The 18,532-nt window shown below is 26.4% G+C and overlaps 1 protein-coding gene across 1 annotated transcript; it reads right to left on the minus strand.

The window, feature by feature from the left end:
* Nucleotides 1-252: 252 nt before the first annotated feature.
* On the minus strand, nucleotides 253-16,203 carry LOC107453452 (embryonic polarity protein dorsal). The gene is made up of 10 exons (XM_087166190.1): nucleotides 15,787-16,203; nucleotides 12,415-12,617; nucleotides 11,502-11,653; nucleotides 10,789-10,880; nucleotides 8,301-8,441; nucleotides 7,356-7,454; nucleotides 4,466-4,696; nucleotides 4,101-4,196; nucleotides 3,544-3,609; nucleotides 253-879 (listed from the first exon to the last, which is right to left on the minus strand). The coding sequence occupies exons 1-10, from the start codon at nucleotides 15,836-15,838 to the stop codon at nucleotides 482-484; spliced, it is 1,530 nt and encodes a 509-aa protein (XP_087022316.1). The 5' UTR covers nucleotides 15,839-16,203; the 3' UTR covers nucleotides 253-481.
* Between the last annotated feature and the right edge of the window lie 2,329 nt (nucleotides 16,204-18,532).

Raw genomic sequence — 18,532 nt, forward strand, 5'->3', positions numbered from 1 at the left:
AGCTACGGTTTCCTACCTTCTGACTGTAATAAGTATTACAATATATAACTGTTGATTTTTCTTTAAATTTATTAAAATACGTTCGAACCAACATTTATTGAAATCAGTGAAGTAACACTGACAATAATCTACCTAAATGTTTTTTTAATTTTGAGTACCAAAGCACAAGAGAAATTTTTGTTTTACTGATTCGATAATAGTCCCAAGTCACAAATTTTCTTTTTTTAAACATTTCTTAACAAAGCATTGCAATAACACAACAAAATAATTATTTTTATTTATAAACAATATTAAAATATTTAGAGAAGCAAACATGACATATAATATTTTACAGATATATTTTATACAAATGATATTTCTTAAAATCTTATATACAGCAGTGAAATATGAAAAATAAAACTTTTAACAGCAATCAATACTGTCCTGTAGAGTTATTTGTAAGCAAAGATAAGGTTACACTTCCAAAAAGATGAAATTTGTATCAGTTCTTTGTATCCATCAATGCTGCAGAAAGATTAAGGCTAGAAGCATCAGAAAAAGAATCCAGCGTGATATTACTTAAATTAACATCCATGTCACATGGATCCATACCAATGTCAAGACTGCTCAACTTATCGAGATTATCATCACTCTGAGAATCAAAAAAGTGTGAATTTCCAATGCCAACCTGATCTTTTGCAATAGCTAAAATATCATCTACCTTTTGACGAGATTCTAGTAAAGCAGTGTTGTAAGTTGATCTGCTTTCAGATATATGACACTTTTCTTGACTAAGCATTTGAACACTTCTTTTCTGTTTGAAATCACTGCCAGAAAGATTTGGGTTTAACTGATAGTTAGTCGAAGACACAATATTGCTGGTAAAATTATTCACCAAGCCTATAAAGAATAAATAGCAATATGTTAGTAATGTGATAACATAAAACTAATATAGTATATCTATATTTAGAGTATGTTTAAATTCTGTGATAAATGTATTTTAAGGGCGGAAGGGGAATGAAAATCACTGAATTTTTCGTGTATTAAATTAATTATTTCATTCTAACCAAAGCATATAAGAAACATTTGAATAAATTTTTCATATGAACATATATATATACCATAAACCAAGCCGAGTCAACCCATTTTTTCAGTTTGTCAACTTTCAAGTGGTCAAACTTTAGTAAATATTAAAGAAAAAAGGCTTTTAATAGGTGTTTCGGAATCGCTATTTATCCCTCTTTAAAGCTGTGAAATCGATTTTAGAAAATATTAACAGTTACGCTGTTACTGTATATTTTTATAGAACTGCTGACAAATCTCTCGTATGGGGCGAGTCTACCCATTCTACTAAAATGAATGTTAACATTGTAAATAATCAAATTTTACTATTAAATTGTTATTTTAGTTACTATATAGGACATTTATGAAGTAAAATTCATAACTTTATTATATATTCCATTTTTTTATTCATAAAATAACACAAATTGAGTATTTGATCGATTATCACATTTTGATCCCAGTTTTGTTTTTATAATCATTAACATTATAAAATAAAAAAAATTTCTGATTATTGTTGATAAAAATAAATTAAAATTAATATAAATTTGCAATTAAATAATTAACAAATAATAAGAATTAAAGATTATTAACAAAATCGAAATTCAAACATTGGGAATCATGAAAAATCCTTTTCCCATTCTTTTGGGAGGTAATAATAATTTATAAATAATAATTTATTTAACTTGCATTAAATAAAAAAAGTTAATTTTGTAATATAAAAATTGAAAAAATAGGTAAAATAAACATATTTCATATTTACATTTATATTTAACCTATAAATTTTCTTATTAATGATAAATTTATCAATGCAGAATTAAAATAATATACTCAAATTCATTTAAAATTACTTAATTTTAATATAAACAATGTTCTAAATTATATTATTATGTTTTATTAAAACTAAATACGAATGGGTAGACTCGCCCCGCGAATTCTGGCTTTTTGTTTAGAACAGCAAAGCTTACATTCTTTTTGTCTTTTTTTTCACATAAAATTAATGCAATCTTAGTCTTAGATAAGTTTATCACTTAACCAAAGTGAAAATAGTAATAATAATAATATACTTACGGAGCACCAACTAAAAGTTTGCTGATTTTCAATACAAATCTCTCAAAAGACGTTTGAACAGGTCGGTTAAAAAGACACCAAATAAATAAAAACGGATCAAACTACTACAGCGCCATATTCCTTAGAGTCTGAACTAAGTCCTCCATCGGTAAAAATTTTTTTATTTGCAATTTAAAATAGTGAAAATTAAATAAAACTAAAATGGGTAGACTCACCCCTGGATGGGTAGACTCGCCCCGGTTTACGGTATATATTATTTTATTCCAACTTAAGACACACAAATAATTTCTGATATAGTAGAATCCATGATTAAATGAAGAATAAAAACAAAACAAAAAAAAAGAATTAAAGCTGAAAATGTTAATGGAGTTAGGTGTGTGAAAATTTCTATAAGATTAATGTATAAATTTTTGCAGAATCCTATTCACATAATTCAAAAATAGAAGTCTGAAAATACTCTATAGAGTTCTGTAAAAACTCTATTATAGTATCATCAGTGTGAAACACTAGATGAAAGAACATTCTTTATTCTAGAATTTTATTCCAAATGATTTAATAATTTAAAAAAATATTTATCACATGTATCACTGAATAAAAAATAAAAAAAGAAGGTTCTAAATTTTTAAAACCTAAGAAACCACTCAAATTATAATTTGACTGTGAAACTATTCACACACACACCCATAAAAAAAATAAAAAACTACACAGTGAAAAATTTATGAAATAAAAGAAAATAATAAAATTAAACATCAAAAATTAGTATGGAAGATATATTCTTATTATCAACTAAGAAGTGACTTTTTCTATGCAATAAATTTTTCTAATAACATTAGGGTTACAGAAATATTTGCAAATCTCTAAGAAATATTTAATGGAAACAATTATAAAAAAAAAATAGTAATAAAAAAAATATAAGTCAATCTGCTTATAAGACAAACAAATTTAAAATGGTAGTGGAATATATTTCTCTATCAATTAACATTGATAAATATATTTTAAAAAATTAACTTAATAAGAAATATTTTTAGGTGGCATTTATCGTTTAATGATGAACGGCAAAAGTTGTTGCAAACTAATAAAGCTAATTAAAAGCTTTGTAGCATAAGTTTAATTAGCTAAAACACTTATTTTGATATAAATTAAAGCAGAATGAAATAGACAGATTTTGATATGACTAGATTTTGATTTCAATCAGTATCATTAAAAAAAACTATGAAACACAAACACCTCTGAGATAATAGTTATTGTGTTATTAATAAAACAAATTAGATTGAATTGAATGCAGTGATTAATATGGGGGAAAAAACAGAATTGGTTAGACCACAAACAACACTGCCATAAATAGAGGTACTTTGAAATCATGCAACTTATGTTTACTTAGAGGAGGTTATCCCATGAACAGAAAAGATATAAATGATAAATTTATATACAAACCATTAGTTGGACTGGTTTTCGATCTAACAGCTTGTTTAATAACCCTAGGTGTAGCTAATGGCTCAGCTATAAAAAAATAATAATAATTAGTACCAATTGATATATTGAAATTATAGAAACTTTAAACTGCAATGATATAATGTTTACATAAAACATTCAAAGTAAATTGACATCTAATTAAATACAATGCAGTTTCTGAATATTTTGTTTTAATTTTGTTGAAACTAAAACATTTTAAATATAGAAAAATTGAAAGAAAGCAATTTTTAATTCAGCAATTTTTAAAAAATTAAAAGAAAACAAATTCTTCTAATTTTTAAAATCCTTTAAAACAGTTTACATTTTTTAAATAAAAACATTTATTAACATTAGTCAAGTATTTATTTTTATTATAAAATATGCATTCATGGAAATTTATTGTATTTTGCTCAGTAATTTTTTAATGATTTTTTTTAAATGATGCTGTTCAGTAACAACTGAGCATGCAGAAACTTTTTCCTAATTGCAATCATTAAAGTATAGGAAATATTGAAAAATAATAAAAGACATAAAATTACCATTATTACTACTCGAAGGCAAATTACTTGGTTGAAGTATTTGACTAAGCCTTAGTGCCTCAAATTTATTACGCTTCCTAGCCAGACCCTCAGGATCTAGACAAATAATAAGGATTAAAAATCTTGAAATACAAATACAACATACTAAAGAATCCTTTATAACAAACTTAATTTATGCCTAAATTGATGCTACATTTTAAGTAAGACTTGAGATTTAAAGCAATCCAAATAACTTTTTTTGACACAGAATTATGTTTAAAATGGAAACATTTTAAACTCATTAAGTTCACAAAAACTTTATTAAAACAATATTTTAATTTGGGAAGTAATGCATTAAATATTAAAATAACTTTTAAGTAAAGTACCTTGTTTTAATGGGATAAAACAAAATGTCCTAGGTTTACCAACAGCTCCATCTGAAGGTCTGCGCAACTGAACAAAACAATCAACACCTTGGGGAACAGTTACATCTCTGTAGGCAGGAGTTTGAAAAGATATCGCTGCTTTGCGATGAACATGATGAGGAGCAAACTTTCCATTGGCACACCAAATTATTTTATTGTTTACTTCTTCATAAAATAATATCTGAATATCATCTACAAATAAAAAAAAAAAATATTATTTTTATTTAAAAATCGGTTAATTTGGCAATCTAGTTGATTGGTACTTGGAAAAAATACATAAATCTAGCGCTTTTTTATAAACATATATTTTAACTGCAAATTTTTAATAAACACTGCAAATTAAAATGAAAAAAAAACTCCTTTTCAACTTAAAATTAGTAAAAACTTACTAAAAAACCCCGAGGCAGAATCGCAGTGACATTGTCACAGAATGTTACAGAGCTCTTGCAGAAAGATTTTTATTTTGAAAAGTAAAAAAAATTACTTTTCTTTATTTGAATCATGCATTTAGATAATCACTTTTTGAAGCACTCAATTTACAACGATAGTATTGTAAATCGATGTAATGTTTCAATTGTGTTTTTGGCAGTTATTGATATTGATTTTCACAGGGTTCAATTGTGATTTTTTTCCCGATATCAAAAAAAGTAACAAAACCTTTAATAAGAAAAAAAATAATTTCCATCTATTGCCAATATAAATTACAACTAACGTCTCAGTACAAAATTTTTTAATTAATAATTTTTCTAAATTATATAAAAAAAATTTAATTAATAATTTTTCTAAATTATATCAAAAATGGGTACATTTAGGTTAGCCGGGCACAAGCAAAAAGTCACCAAAAAATATTGACCTCTGCGAACTTCTTCTAAATTTATTTTTAACACATAAAAGTTACATATAAAAAATTAATAAATAAATAAAATGAATATTTTTTTTTTTTAAAAATAGTGGAATCTCTTTGCGCCTGAATAACTTAAAAGTACAGTAGAGAACCAATTATCCGGGATGCTCGGGACCATCGCTATCCCGGATATCTGAATTTCCCGGTTTTCTGGATCGACCAAAAAGTGTCGTTAATCGATGTTTTATCGAACCCAAAGTACAAGGAAAAAGTGTAATGCATAAAGTAAGAGAAAAAAGAAAGGTACTCCTAACTTTAAAAAGAAAAAAAAAATGGTAGATATATAACATTTAAAAGAATTAAAAAAAAATTGCAAGTTTAGACAAGAAAATCAAGTTTAAAAAATACAAAATTCTCATATTTATTTTTTAAAAATAATTACAATTCCTAAATTAAATAATATAAACAAAACCAATGATTAAATAACGCAATATATATCATACCTAATTATACGGGAGGAAACAATAAAATAAAAGGAAAACTTATTAATCTAAATAAAAACACTTGAAAATTATCGAACCAAAACGATAGTTAAAAAAGGCACTAGCATAAATATTAAAACTCGGAACAAGGCAAGATCAACGGAATTCAAAAAAAAAAAAAAAAAAAACCTAATGATACAATTTATGAATAAAAAGAATTAATTTATTGAGTGCGAAGTTTATCGCGAAAAGAAAAAAAATCAAACGTAGTGGAATCAGAAAAACAAAACTGCAATCTGCTTCATAAAATAATCCTATGTTTAGATTAATAAACAATTCTCCTTTTATTTTATTTTTTTGTTGATAAAAACAAGATTTTTTACTACAGCAGATGTGATTCCACACCAAGAAAAACTTGCAATTGATACCGCACTTCCAAAGAATGAGAATTTATTCAAAAGAAAAAGATTTTATTTTTATTAGTCGATGTCAAATAAATATATTTTTCTCTTTTCTTTTTCTGCTCACTGATATGCATGCAATGCATTTCCCCCCCCCCTCGTAAATCAAGCAGAAAACGAAATCAACATGCCACACCCTTGAGTTTGATTGACGGCCTAAAGGAAAAAATAAAACAATCCTCTCTTCCCTGCCTTCAAAGTCACGGAGGAAATGACGTTTCTCTGGGTAAACGGGGAAAATTTTTTTCCCCTTCCTTACATTTTCCTCTCTTCAACTTCAAGGATGAGTTCAATTTCCGCTTTTTTCATTCTAGTTCAAAATGGCGGGAAAATCGAGCAAAATTTTTCCCGGTTTTCTGGATACCGGATAAATGGTTCTCTACTGTACCCTAAAATATTACAATTACAATGAATCAGAGTTTCAATTAACTCAACTTTTATAAACAAATAAAGGTTATTAAAAATATTTAAAGAGGAAATATAATATACAAATAGCTTTTTCTAAACACAAATTTTTTTAAAAAGTAAATTATTTAAAATTTTAATGTGTTAAAAAAAAGGGATGAAAAAGTATAGTGCATCAAAATAATCAAATTACAATTAAGTAAAAGCAGTAATATGAAAAATATTATTACACACGAAAAAATATGATTTTTTCCTCTTTACCCTTAAGCTAATATTTAATCAGAAAAGGTATCAAAGTTCTAAATAAATAAATAAAAAACTTGCATCCATTATCAATGAACAAATATCTGAGTACAAAAAATCTTTTATTCAATCCTTTTTTGACATTATTTTATAAATGATAGAATTACTACTAATCCGATTTTTAGTGTTTCAGCTTTTAGAAACAAAGAATATTAAAAATATTTAAAAAAAGGAACATAATATACAAATAGGCAGTTATTTCACATAAAAAGCAAAAACAAGGAAAAAGCAAATTACTTAAAATTTAAATATGTTAAAAACCTCGAAAAAATATGGTACACTATAAATAATAAAATTTCTATAAAGCCAAAACAGTATGTTAAAATATATTACTCATGAAAGGTGAGAAAGCTTACCCTTATTCACTTGATCACATAACAAAATAACTTCTTGACCACCTGTAACTGGAGCAGAAGAATGACTCAACTTCGTAATGGTGAGATCAGATACTGTTTCTATAATAAAATTAAGTCAAAATTAATAATAAATTTAATATATGATAATATTTTGGACAGGTTTTTAATTCACCGTTGTTGTTTTTTTTTTTAAATATCATAAAAATTTACTTTTTGATACAAATTACTAACTAATTCATCAATAATGTATTCTCGTCAGTTGTTTACAATCTCTTTCCAGCCTTCAACAAGATTTCCAATACCTCGTTCGTCGAACTCAATTGGCTGGCCAAAACATCTCTGAGGTCAAAATTTCCCATTTAAAAACTTGGCATATTAATAATAGGTAATTATTTCATTATGGTAACTTCTCTAGTCATAACACACATGTTACAAGAACTTTTGAGGCCTTAAAATTTTGATAAAAAGCAAATTGAAAGAGGCGTTAAAAAAAAGGATAATTTTTCTTGACTTGACATTACATTTTAACGATCTGAAAATTAGCATAAATCAATAGGAACAAATATACAAAATATGCATTCCAGCAGGACAACATCCTCTTTCATATGACACCTTTCTTCTTTTTTGACAATCATTAACAAAATCCTCCTTTTTTTTAATAAATAAATAAATAAAAAAACAGTGGAAGCTTGGTTTTTAAAACAAATAGTTAATAGCATTATTTTGAATAAATGTGACAGAAAACTAAAGTAAATAATACAAAATATAATAAATCAATCAGAATACTGCTGTAAATATCAAAAATTTACATGTTAAAGAAAATTATTAAAATTAGCAATGTCACATTGAATTTTTATATGATGCATATAAAAATTGAAGAATTAGACATAAGTTTTGGTAATCACATTTTTAAAAAAATCAAAAAAATGTCTTTATCATACTCACTATTATCATAAATTGCATTGCTTACAACAGGTGAAAGAGGGATGCACATTTTACCGGTTTCATTAGGTAAGAAGACTTGGAAGCAGAGCCTTAAACAATTCAGATTAATCTTTCCTGGTTCAAGATGATGAGAGAAACCAGCTGAAAAGTAAAAATGTTACTATTACAAATTTAATTCACAAGACAAAAAATTAAAATATTAGTGTTTTTTTTTTTAATATCAGAAAAGATTTACTGATTATAAAAAAATATTGCTGGTAAAGTCATTTGTAATGTGCATGCATTTATTTATTTGCTTTTAAATAATAGGCATTACTTATCAGAGAGTGAAAATAAAAATATACAATTATCACAATTTTTCAAAAAATATTAAATAATATATAAAGTTACCAGTTATTGACCAGTATATGTTTAAATAATTAAGACAAAGCAATGCCCTAAAGAACACTTAGATATGATAACATATTGAAGAACATAAATAAAAATAGTTGCAAGATATATAGTTGTTATCAGCACCATCATCAGTACAAAAGCTTCATCATAACGAAAATTATGAATGACTAAATAATATAAATTTTCTAATTATAGTAAATATTTTCTGAACAGAAATTAAAATTATGCTAATCATAAAAATGATATATATCAGCTAACTAGAAAAATTTTTTAAACCTTTCTTCACTGAAGAAACAAACATGGTGTCAAAATTTTTCTTCCATATCAAAACTCAATTTCAATTCATTAAAAATTGAGTAAAAAAATCTATAATATTTTCATACTGGGATTTTCAAAAAAAAGTTACATTTGATAATTGCTATTAAAAAGAAATGCTTTTTCAATTTTCTAACACCAAAACATTTGCATTTTTAGAAATATAATTTGCTGCATACATAGTATACTTTTTTAAATAATTTGCTTTTTTCATTAAAATGAAACTGGGCTATCGTTTAAAAAGTCAAAGGATCTGAATAGGGGAGAAGACTAGACAAAAGATTTATTATAACTTTTATTTAGCTGCATGATTATTTGAACTGCATGAAAATATGGCAATTTTCGTGTAAATTTTAAATACAGAATATTTTAAACTAATATTGACAAAATTTTCATTTCTGTTAATTTATACAAACAAATAATGGTTTATCCATTAGCTTTCTGTTAAATAAGCTTTTTTAAGAACTATTTTTTCCTTATTATTTCCTAACAATATACAAATAAAATGGTTATTCGTATTTTTCTCCTGATTTGTATTTTGCTTTCATGAGCACTATTTGATGTATAATTTTTTTTCTTACCCATTTTTAAAACAATTCACACTTCTTACCAGATATAAGATAAATTTTAATATGTATATTTTTTTGTCACCGGAATAGGAAGGTGATAAGTACATTTTTTCATCTTCAAGTTTATATTTGCACATTTATGAAGTAAAGAAACTGTTAAATAAATGATATAATAAGTAACTCCATATCACAAAAATTTATAATTCTCAAAATAAAAAATTTTTTTTAATTAATAATATCAGGGGTTATTGAGGCACAAAGTGAAAAACCCTAAAAATTTTATGTGCAAAAAATCATTATCTATTTATACACCATACATGTTTCATATTTAACAAAAATTTTTGGACTAACATTTATAATTAAATTACCTACTAATGCCGAATATCACACCCTTAGAATAATTAATTCAAGAAAAACTTACTTCTAAGAAGAATCGTGATATTGGATTTTAAAATCGGGCGAATATGAAGTGATATTGGATCTTAAAACTGCATGAATATGAACTGCAATATTGAATTCTAAAAACATGAAAATATAAATTGCAATATTGGATTTTTAAATCGCATAAATACAAATCACTGTGCATAATTATTAGATCACGTGAATACGAATCACAATGCATAACCTTTAAATAACGTGTACATGTAGAAATCGAGGATTTATATTACAAATGCGTGAATACCAATTGGATTTTAAAAACACGTAAATACAAATCGCAATATTGGATTTTTTAATCACGTGAATAGGAATTGCAATGTACAAATTTTAAATCGAGTGAGTACGTATTGCAATGCATAGCTCTTAAATCAGGCAAATATGAAAATCAATGATATTAAAATCTTGCAAATAAGAATTACAATATTAGCAGATTCGAGAGCAGTTCCAAAGATTCAAAATGGTGAAAATACGCCAAACCAAGACTCAAATTGGAGGAAGAATGTGAGTAAATGTCTCGTTAATGGTAATTAGCAAAAGCTTAAAAATTTTGTTGGGTTATAATTTTTTTGTTTGCTGAAGTCAGGTAACCAATGGTCTCGAAATATGTGAAATTCTACGATATTCAAGCAAAATTTGCATGCCTTGCTTCTAATTTTTAAACCCAGAAAAATGATATGAATAACAAAGAATTGCAACGTTCCTCCAGAATACAATTACCTTTGAATTCTCTTAAATATTTAAAAGAAAATCAAAAAAGGTAAAATTTAACTTACTCCCAAATGGATCAACTTGAATTGCTTCCCTGTGCGATAGAGATTCTTTGATATCTTTTTTTTTCACACATTGTATTCCCAGATTGGCAAAACTACAAGAAAGATAAAAACTAATTTAATGTTCCAAAATACTGATAGCAAAAACACTGCAAGAAAGGATTGACTTGAATCTGTAAAAATAAAAAAAATATTAAATGAATAAAATAACAAAAGGTTTTTTAATATTGCTTAATTTTCTTCACTTTTAACAATAAATATAACCAAATGGTAAAATGCTTATTTCTCGACAAGCTGTGCAGTAGATTTAAAATTGAAAAATACTCAATAAATAGTATTAATACTTTTGAGCATCGCAATTATTTGATCCAAAAAGTTTTTTTCCAGGAGTAGCTTTTAAATTGTTATTCATAGCAGGCTAGATTATCCTTTTAGAGTCATGTGAAAAACTATAAACAATCATTTCAATCGTTAATCATCATTAAAAATAAAAGCAACATATTGCATTAAATATTCTAACAAGGGGTTAGAAGGGGTTAAAGTATTTGTATATAATTAACACACAAGCATAGACTTCTTAAAAATAGGTTATCAAAATTAATCCATTTTCTTCACTTTCTCAAACTGCAATAGCTTTAAGGGATGGAAAACAAGTTTTCTTTATTTAAAAATTTACAAAATCTAAACGAAAAAATAAATGATGGACATTTTTATACCTGCAAACCATATCAGGAGAATTAATTGTCTTGTAGCACACTCCATTAGCACAAGTTTTGCCAACTAAATTGTGAGGATGTGGAAAATAAGGCGGCCCATCCTTAGTAACACAAGAAACAACTACACTTGCAGCACCTTGATATCCATGAACCTGTAAAATTACTTGCTAGCTTAGTGAGTTATAAAATTGAGAATATGAAATAATTGCTTAAGTATAAAAAACGAATCACACTAAAAACATAATACAGAATTTTTTAAACAATAGATAGAAAGAATTCAACTACTTTTCTCAATCATCTTCAATTCAAAAAGTCACTATGACACCTCTCAGAAAATGAACAGTATCATCAATATATTGACGATAATAAAAGGGTAAAAGGGGGTAAGGGTTATAAGGGGTGATATAAATCAGAAATTACATAGTAAAGACGAAACTTTACATCCAGTGTTCGGGGACAAATCATTCAAGAACAGCAAGCTTAAAACAATTTTGAAATTTATGGGAAAAAATTTATAATAAAATGTACATTAAAAATTATATATTTAAGAATCAAGGAAGTTTTTTCAACTTTTAAAGCATTTATATGTTTTAAAGTTTCTAACTTTCCAAGATTACATAATAGAGAACATTTTTAAATACTTTCAATTAAGAAAATGACATGCACACACAGATATATATATATTGCAGATTTTATAGTAAAGCAAATATTTGCATTGTTAACCAACCAAAAATTTATCTCATCGAATTTAGGTGGTTATAGATACAGGAAACTGCTTAAATATATATTCTTGGAATGTTTCGAAAGTTTTCTTTTATAACGATTTCAGTAGGTATGATTTGTTGCAGCATTCTTTACAATGCAATGAATAATAATAAATCATTCTGTTTCAGAAATAATAAAAATCATTTACTTTAATAGTTGGGTAAGTTTTCTGCTTGTCTGTACTATTAACACCTCTTATACACCCAGCAGATCGACCTTCACATTTATAACGAAACCTTGCACCAATTGAGACAGGCTGCTCCAATACTTCAACAAAAGCTCGCGAAGATCTAGTAGAGTTAATTTCTTGAAATTCACCAGTCAATCCAAGATTGCGACAAAAAGATCTTTCTAAAAATTAAATATTTTTTTTGTAAAAATACATAAGAACAATAAAAATTAGATTTTATGCAATTTAAACTAAGAGTAAAAATAGTTAGTTCAACCATTATGCAGTGTTTTCACTACAGCGCGATAATCTTGCATATTTTTTCCTTTTTCTAGCATTAAAAAATTATTACCGCGAGAAATTCGCACATTCTATAAACCCATTTCCAAATTCGTGAATTTCTCGCATTTTCGAAAAAAGCTTAGAATTACGCATTTAGAATAAAATCTGTTTCACTTCTCTTCCTGGATCTTTCATTATTTTCAACATCTGCCTCTTTATCTATTTAGCTTCCCTATTTACCAGTATTGTTCAGAACCTTTTCGAACAACAGAACACAACCGCAGAACCCCTTTCAGAATACATTTCTCTGCAACCACATGTTTACCGTAGGTTAGGTTTCTTCATGTAAGACGTTGAAATATTTTATGTGCTAATGTGAGATGGACAAATACCTTGTAAAGGCAAAATCTTATATGTTGATGCACCAAAAATATTCAATGCTTTAAAAAATAGAAGACATTAAAAATGTATTATAATTAAGGAATTTTTTTTTCAAGAGTTTTTGTGTTTTTTTAGAAATCTCACCCTGTTTTTGAGAAAGGGTGAGAAATTCTTACCCATTTTTTTTCTATGATGAAAGCACTGCATTATGAACTAATTTTTTAACCTTGCTTATATTTCAAACGTAATATTCTCCACACAATAAGGACATATTTGCCAATAATATAAATATAACATTGTACTTTAAGTTAGATTTACAATTTTTGAGAACATAAAATTAACACAATTTCATAATTTTGTTATTGTAAATGGTATAATAACTCTATTAAAGAGCCATAAGACAAATTCAATGTATAATCACATTGAGAGAAAACTTAAAACATTATTTAAAACTGATTTGGCATCAGAATCACATCTCAATGAAATCTATGAAATAATTATAACCAATTAATCTACTTTAATTTTATTTAGTACTGCAGCACTAAATTATTTAATTCACTATCAGTTCAATAAAAATTAAATTATTTAATACCTTTAAATTATTGGAATATTAGATATGTACCTACACAATCCCATAGTTAGTATAGTAGACTATTAAAACTTATGACACATAAAATCAAATATTCATAATTATTAATCTTATCACTTCATAGTTTAAATAACAATTAAAACTCTAAACTTATAACTTAATCCAATCAAAATCACATAATAAGGCCACAAATATAATTATAATTTCATTAAAATAATTCATTTAATTTACAAAAATAAAATAATTTCATTTCATGAATTATATTTCCAATAAATATCAAGAATTTATAAGCAAATAAAAGTTTATATAGAGTTAGAAATTTTAAAAAATTGAGTCATTGATCCAAATTACCAGTCAATAAGAATTTACTAGCCTGAATGCATATTCATCAGTTTCAGTCTCTATTAGAATTCCCCCCCCCAAAAAAAAAATAATAAAAAAAATTCAAAAGGAAAATTGCAATACAAAAAATGTTTAATGTCCAAGATTGTGATGAAACCGTACAAAAAGTACGTACACGAAAATGGAGAAATTTTAACTCCCTCCCCCCCTTCGTACATTACCGTACATAAAGTCTTACTTCTCCCCCTTAGAGTACATACATTTTATTAGCCTACTCCCCTTTTTCATAAAAATTAAAATAATTATGTTTTAAATAAAATTTAATATTTATTTAAGGAGTGTGTAGGAAAAAGTCAAATTTAAATTTGGTGCATGCTTATAATGTACGTACTTTGTATAATACCTCCCCATCGTACAAAACCGCACAAATTGGCAAATCCCCTTCCCCCCTTCAGGATGTACGTACTTTTTGAACTTTTCATAACTATTGCGAGACAAAAACACAAAAAAACATATTTAAGATAGCCTACATCAAATTTTAGAGGTCCCTAGCTAACCGATCACCACTAATTACTAGCATTGTAATTAATAATTATCATAATAAAAAGTTATATCCATTGACATTATAAAACAATTATTTTGTTCTCTTGAACTTAAGAGCTTTATTATAGGAGTATACTTCCGTATCGTAATCTGCCGTATCAACTACAATTGCATGGGATCCAATAACTTGCAAATTTTAAAAATAAACATATCGAGGTTCCCAGAATAGCTATTAATAATACCCTTCGGGTTGGTTCCATTCTGTGATGTTTTTAAGGAAATTTCCGTACTGTGATCTGTGGCAGAATAAATGCTAAGTCTTTGCAACTTCCGGGCATCTGCTCGTGAGAAACTAAAAACATCACAGAAAAACTGAAAAGGTATAACTTGTAGCCACCCCCGGGCAAATAAATATATGTTTTTTTAAAAAGATTTGCAAATTTAAAATCTATTTGGCACCTTGGTGATTGTAATTGGTGCAACAGATCATAATACAGAAATATTCCATTGTTTTTTTCTAGTTTCTCACAGTGTTATTTTATTATTCTGAAGCAAATCAAAATAGAAAATTCTTCCCCCCATTATAGAAGTATATTATATGGGAGCAAAATTAAAATTAACGACAAATTATTATAATTCTCCTCAAATTCAAAAAAGTAATGTGGATGCAAAATGATTAACACAAAAAGCAATAATCTGATTTGCTAAAAATTATTGATTCAGACGATTTCCACCAATTCAAGAACACATTAACTGTAAACATAGTAAGTTAACTTCTGATAATTACGAGTCTCAAAGAAGATTTTATCTAATTACTGAGTAAGTTAAATCAAAATTTCTTCCACAAATCTGATTGGTCTGAGGCTTTCTGGGAGATCTATTTGTGCATGGACTATCAAATTAAAACACAAACAAAAAACCAAAATATTATTGGTATATAGTTTATTACAATGAAGAAAAAAAACAAGATGAGTTTTGAAGATACGTCATAATTTGTTTATTCCCCATTATTTAAAAAAACAAAACAAGAAAGTTCCTCTCATATATATTCAGTTATTTATTGATTTAAGTTATATTAATAAAACAAATTATTAGTAATTACATACTACAGGCGACTTATAATTTAATGACATTTTAACATCCATAGCAAAAATATAAGCAAAATTAAATTTTAAAAGTGTATAAGATGCTAGAAAACAGTAAGTTATACTAACCTACTGGCTGTGAAGGTAAATTAAATGACAATGTGTCTATAGATGAAAACATATTGAAAAAAAAGTTGTATTCTTATGTATGCAAGCACATGTTAAGATCAAGAGGCAAAAATATAGATTTAAAAATTAAAATAATGTTTGTACTTCATGATCTGTTCTAAATTATAATATACGTTTTTTCTTTTTTTTAAATTCAAAGTTGAAAGGCTATGGAATAAATTTTTCTAATCGTGAAATACTTCATCGATGCATTGGTAAGTATTCGTCCTTTCAAAGTTCATTGAATTACTAAATTCGTTATAAACAATGAGAGAAAGTAAAAACTGAAACTACATTCTTCTCTAGTAAATCAAAAATTTCTCATTTCTAAACAACTATTGCGCAATCGGACGCAATTTTTGTTTATCTTGCCAGATCTCAATTTCAGAAAGTTACATAAATATTATTATTATTCATGAACAAAATTTAATATAGATGGCGCTTAATAAAATTCCTTACATTCTGCTTCTTGGAAAAACTTTAAATCAATCAATGTTTGGTGCAACTTGAAAGAGAATAGACGTACAGTGTGCAAATAAATAAACAATATATCTTCCAAAATATAGGAAGGTAGGCAGTTTATTTCTTCTAAGCAGATCTCCCCAAATAAAACTTTGTTTTATTGAACGGATTTTTAAGTATCTCACCCTCAAAAATATTTCACCTTTTTAATATTAATTTTTCATTTAGCCTATTTCACCGTACCTCAGAGAATTGTAAAGCAAATAGAAAATTTTTTGCACACAATTCTAAAATTCCTTTATCCAATGATAATTTTATAAAATAAATAATTTCTTAATGCATATTTATTATTGCTTATTTACTATATTACATTGAATTATGTTATAATGAAAAAAGAGTTTCAAAGTTACAAAATTTTTAAAAAAAATCGTATTTTTGAGTTGTTTACAACTGGAGCTATTTAACCTATTTCTTTTAATTTAGGTACATTTTTATTTAGAATTGTTTAACCTTAATTAATGTAAAAATTTGCCTACTTTAAATTCAAAATTTTGACCATAAATATAAAAAAATGCAGTTTTGCTTGAAATGATATTTGATTAAAAAGAGTTTTCATGATTTTGTACAGAAAGTTTTCGATTCACTTAATAAGTTCTCGAATGGTAGAGAAATATGCTATAAGTGGAATTAACATTAAATTATTAAGAGAAATATCGTTCCATTTGGTGTGTTTTCTCACTACAGTTGAGCAAAAGTAGTAGCAGTACTTTATTTACGTCTCACTAGAGCTGCACAATGGGCTATTGGTGACGGACCAAGAAACATCCCTGAGGATGATTCGAAAACAGTCAACACAATTTTGATTGTTAGTCGAAGAGATGGCTCCCCCCGTTTTGGTAGCTCAACGATCTGATCGCTGAATCGTGCACTTTATGGTAGAACAGTTTAACAAGGACCAATACCGCACTCCCTCGGTCGCACCTTCAGACTGATCAAAGTGGTCACCCACCTGCACACTGACCTCTGCTATACATATATGGTGTCCCAAAACTCAGGCTACATACGTTCGGAGTTTCATGAAACACAACTAGGCAAGCACTAATCACCATACAATCTATGATAAGAACGTAAGTTGTAACATGCTAGCCCCACAAATATTCCCAGAACATCTTTGAGATTTGTCTTAGACAAAAAATTTGGATATTCCAAAATCCAACAAAGATCTCTAAGATATCTGAATATCCATGAAATATCTGTCCATCGGGGATTGCAGCTCTATGATGACCAACAGATATATGGATAAGACTTATTAAAGGCATCCAACACATAACATTAATAACTAGATACTTATGTCAGATGTCAATAGTGTATAATATCTGGTTATTTGAGAGATATTCGTATTGGATAGATATTTTAGTCCCTAAAAACCTTGCTTCTAATAAATTTAATGATCTAATATGAGGAATATATTTAAGCTTTGCATCCCATAATTTTAAGAATCAAATTATTTTAAACATTATAGAATGTAGAGTACAAATAAGCTCATATTAGATCATTTAATTTTGCAGAGCATTATTTGTGATATTTAAATTTCTTGACTTAAATTGCTTTCTAAAAATTTTAATTCTGCAAATAATTTATTGTTATTAATTAAAAAATGCTTTTAAAAACTCTGATTAAAATGAAGATTTTGTGTACTTTTCTTTATCAACTGGCAATGTTTTTTTTATTTGAACTTTTAGTTAAATTTTTAAATTATAGTATGAAACACAAGAAACAAATTAGTAAATCTTTTTATGCACAAAAAAAAAAAAAAAAAAAAATTGCTTTATTTGAAAATCAGAGAAAAATATCTAAACAAAGCAAATCTAGAGTTTTTTACAACCCAAATCCATTTGTTTATTGCATTAAACATTTATTTATAATATTTAAATAAAAATTCTTATAACGATTGATAATTAGCATCAGATTAGTAATAGTTTAAGTTAAATCTGTTACAATACCATATAGAGTTTGCTGTATCCCAAACAATATAGTTGAATAATATGCTCAATAGCTTAGCATGATTTTTTAACTAAATGTATAAGCTGAACAAGACTTTAAGTACAAGATATTAAAAATAAGTTATTGAAAATTATTATTTTAAACTAGGTAAGGAAAAAGTTAATGAAGATATTGATACAATAAAAAAAATGCTTAATCTTTATCAAAATACTTATGTTATTAAAAATTCGGGATTTTCGAA

Source organism: Parasteatoda tepidariorum, chromosome 6, assembly GCF_982258835.1.
Source record: "Parasteatoda tepidariorum strain Cologne lab strain chromosome 6, Ptep-v5.0, whole genome shotgun sequence".
Lineage (NCBI taxonomy): Eukaryota > Metazoa > Arthropoda > Arachnida > Araneae > Theridiidae > Parasteatoda > Parasteatoda tepidariorum.

What these genes read in the sequence shown, in the direction of transcription:
- LOC107453452 (XM_087166190.1), bottom strand. Translation starts at nt 15,838, where the DNA reads ATGTTTTCATCTATAGACACATTGTCATTTAATTTACCTTCACAGCCA. An exon ending in TTTACCTTCACAGCCAGTAG is followed by an intron (nt 12,618 to 15,786) that starts GTTAGTATAACT and finishes TTTAATTTTTAG; the next exon opens with AAAGATCTTTTTGTCGCAAT. An exon ending in ATGTGATCAAGTGAATAAGG is followed by an intron (nt 4,697 to 7,355) that starts GTAAGCTTTCTC and finishes TTTTATTTGTAG; the next exon opens with ATGATATTCAGATATTATTT.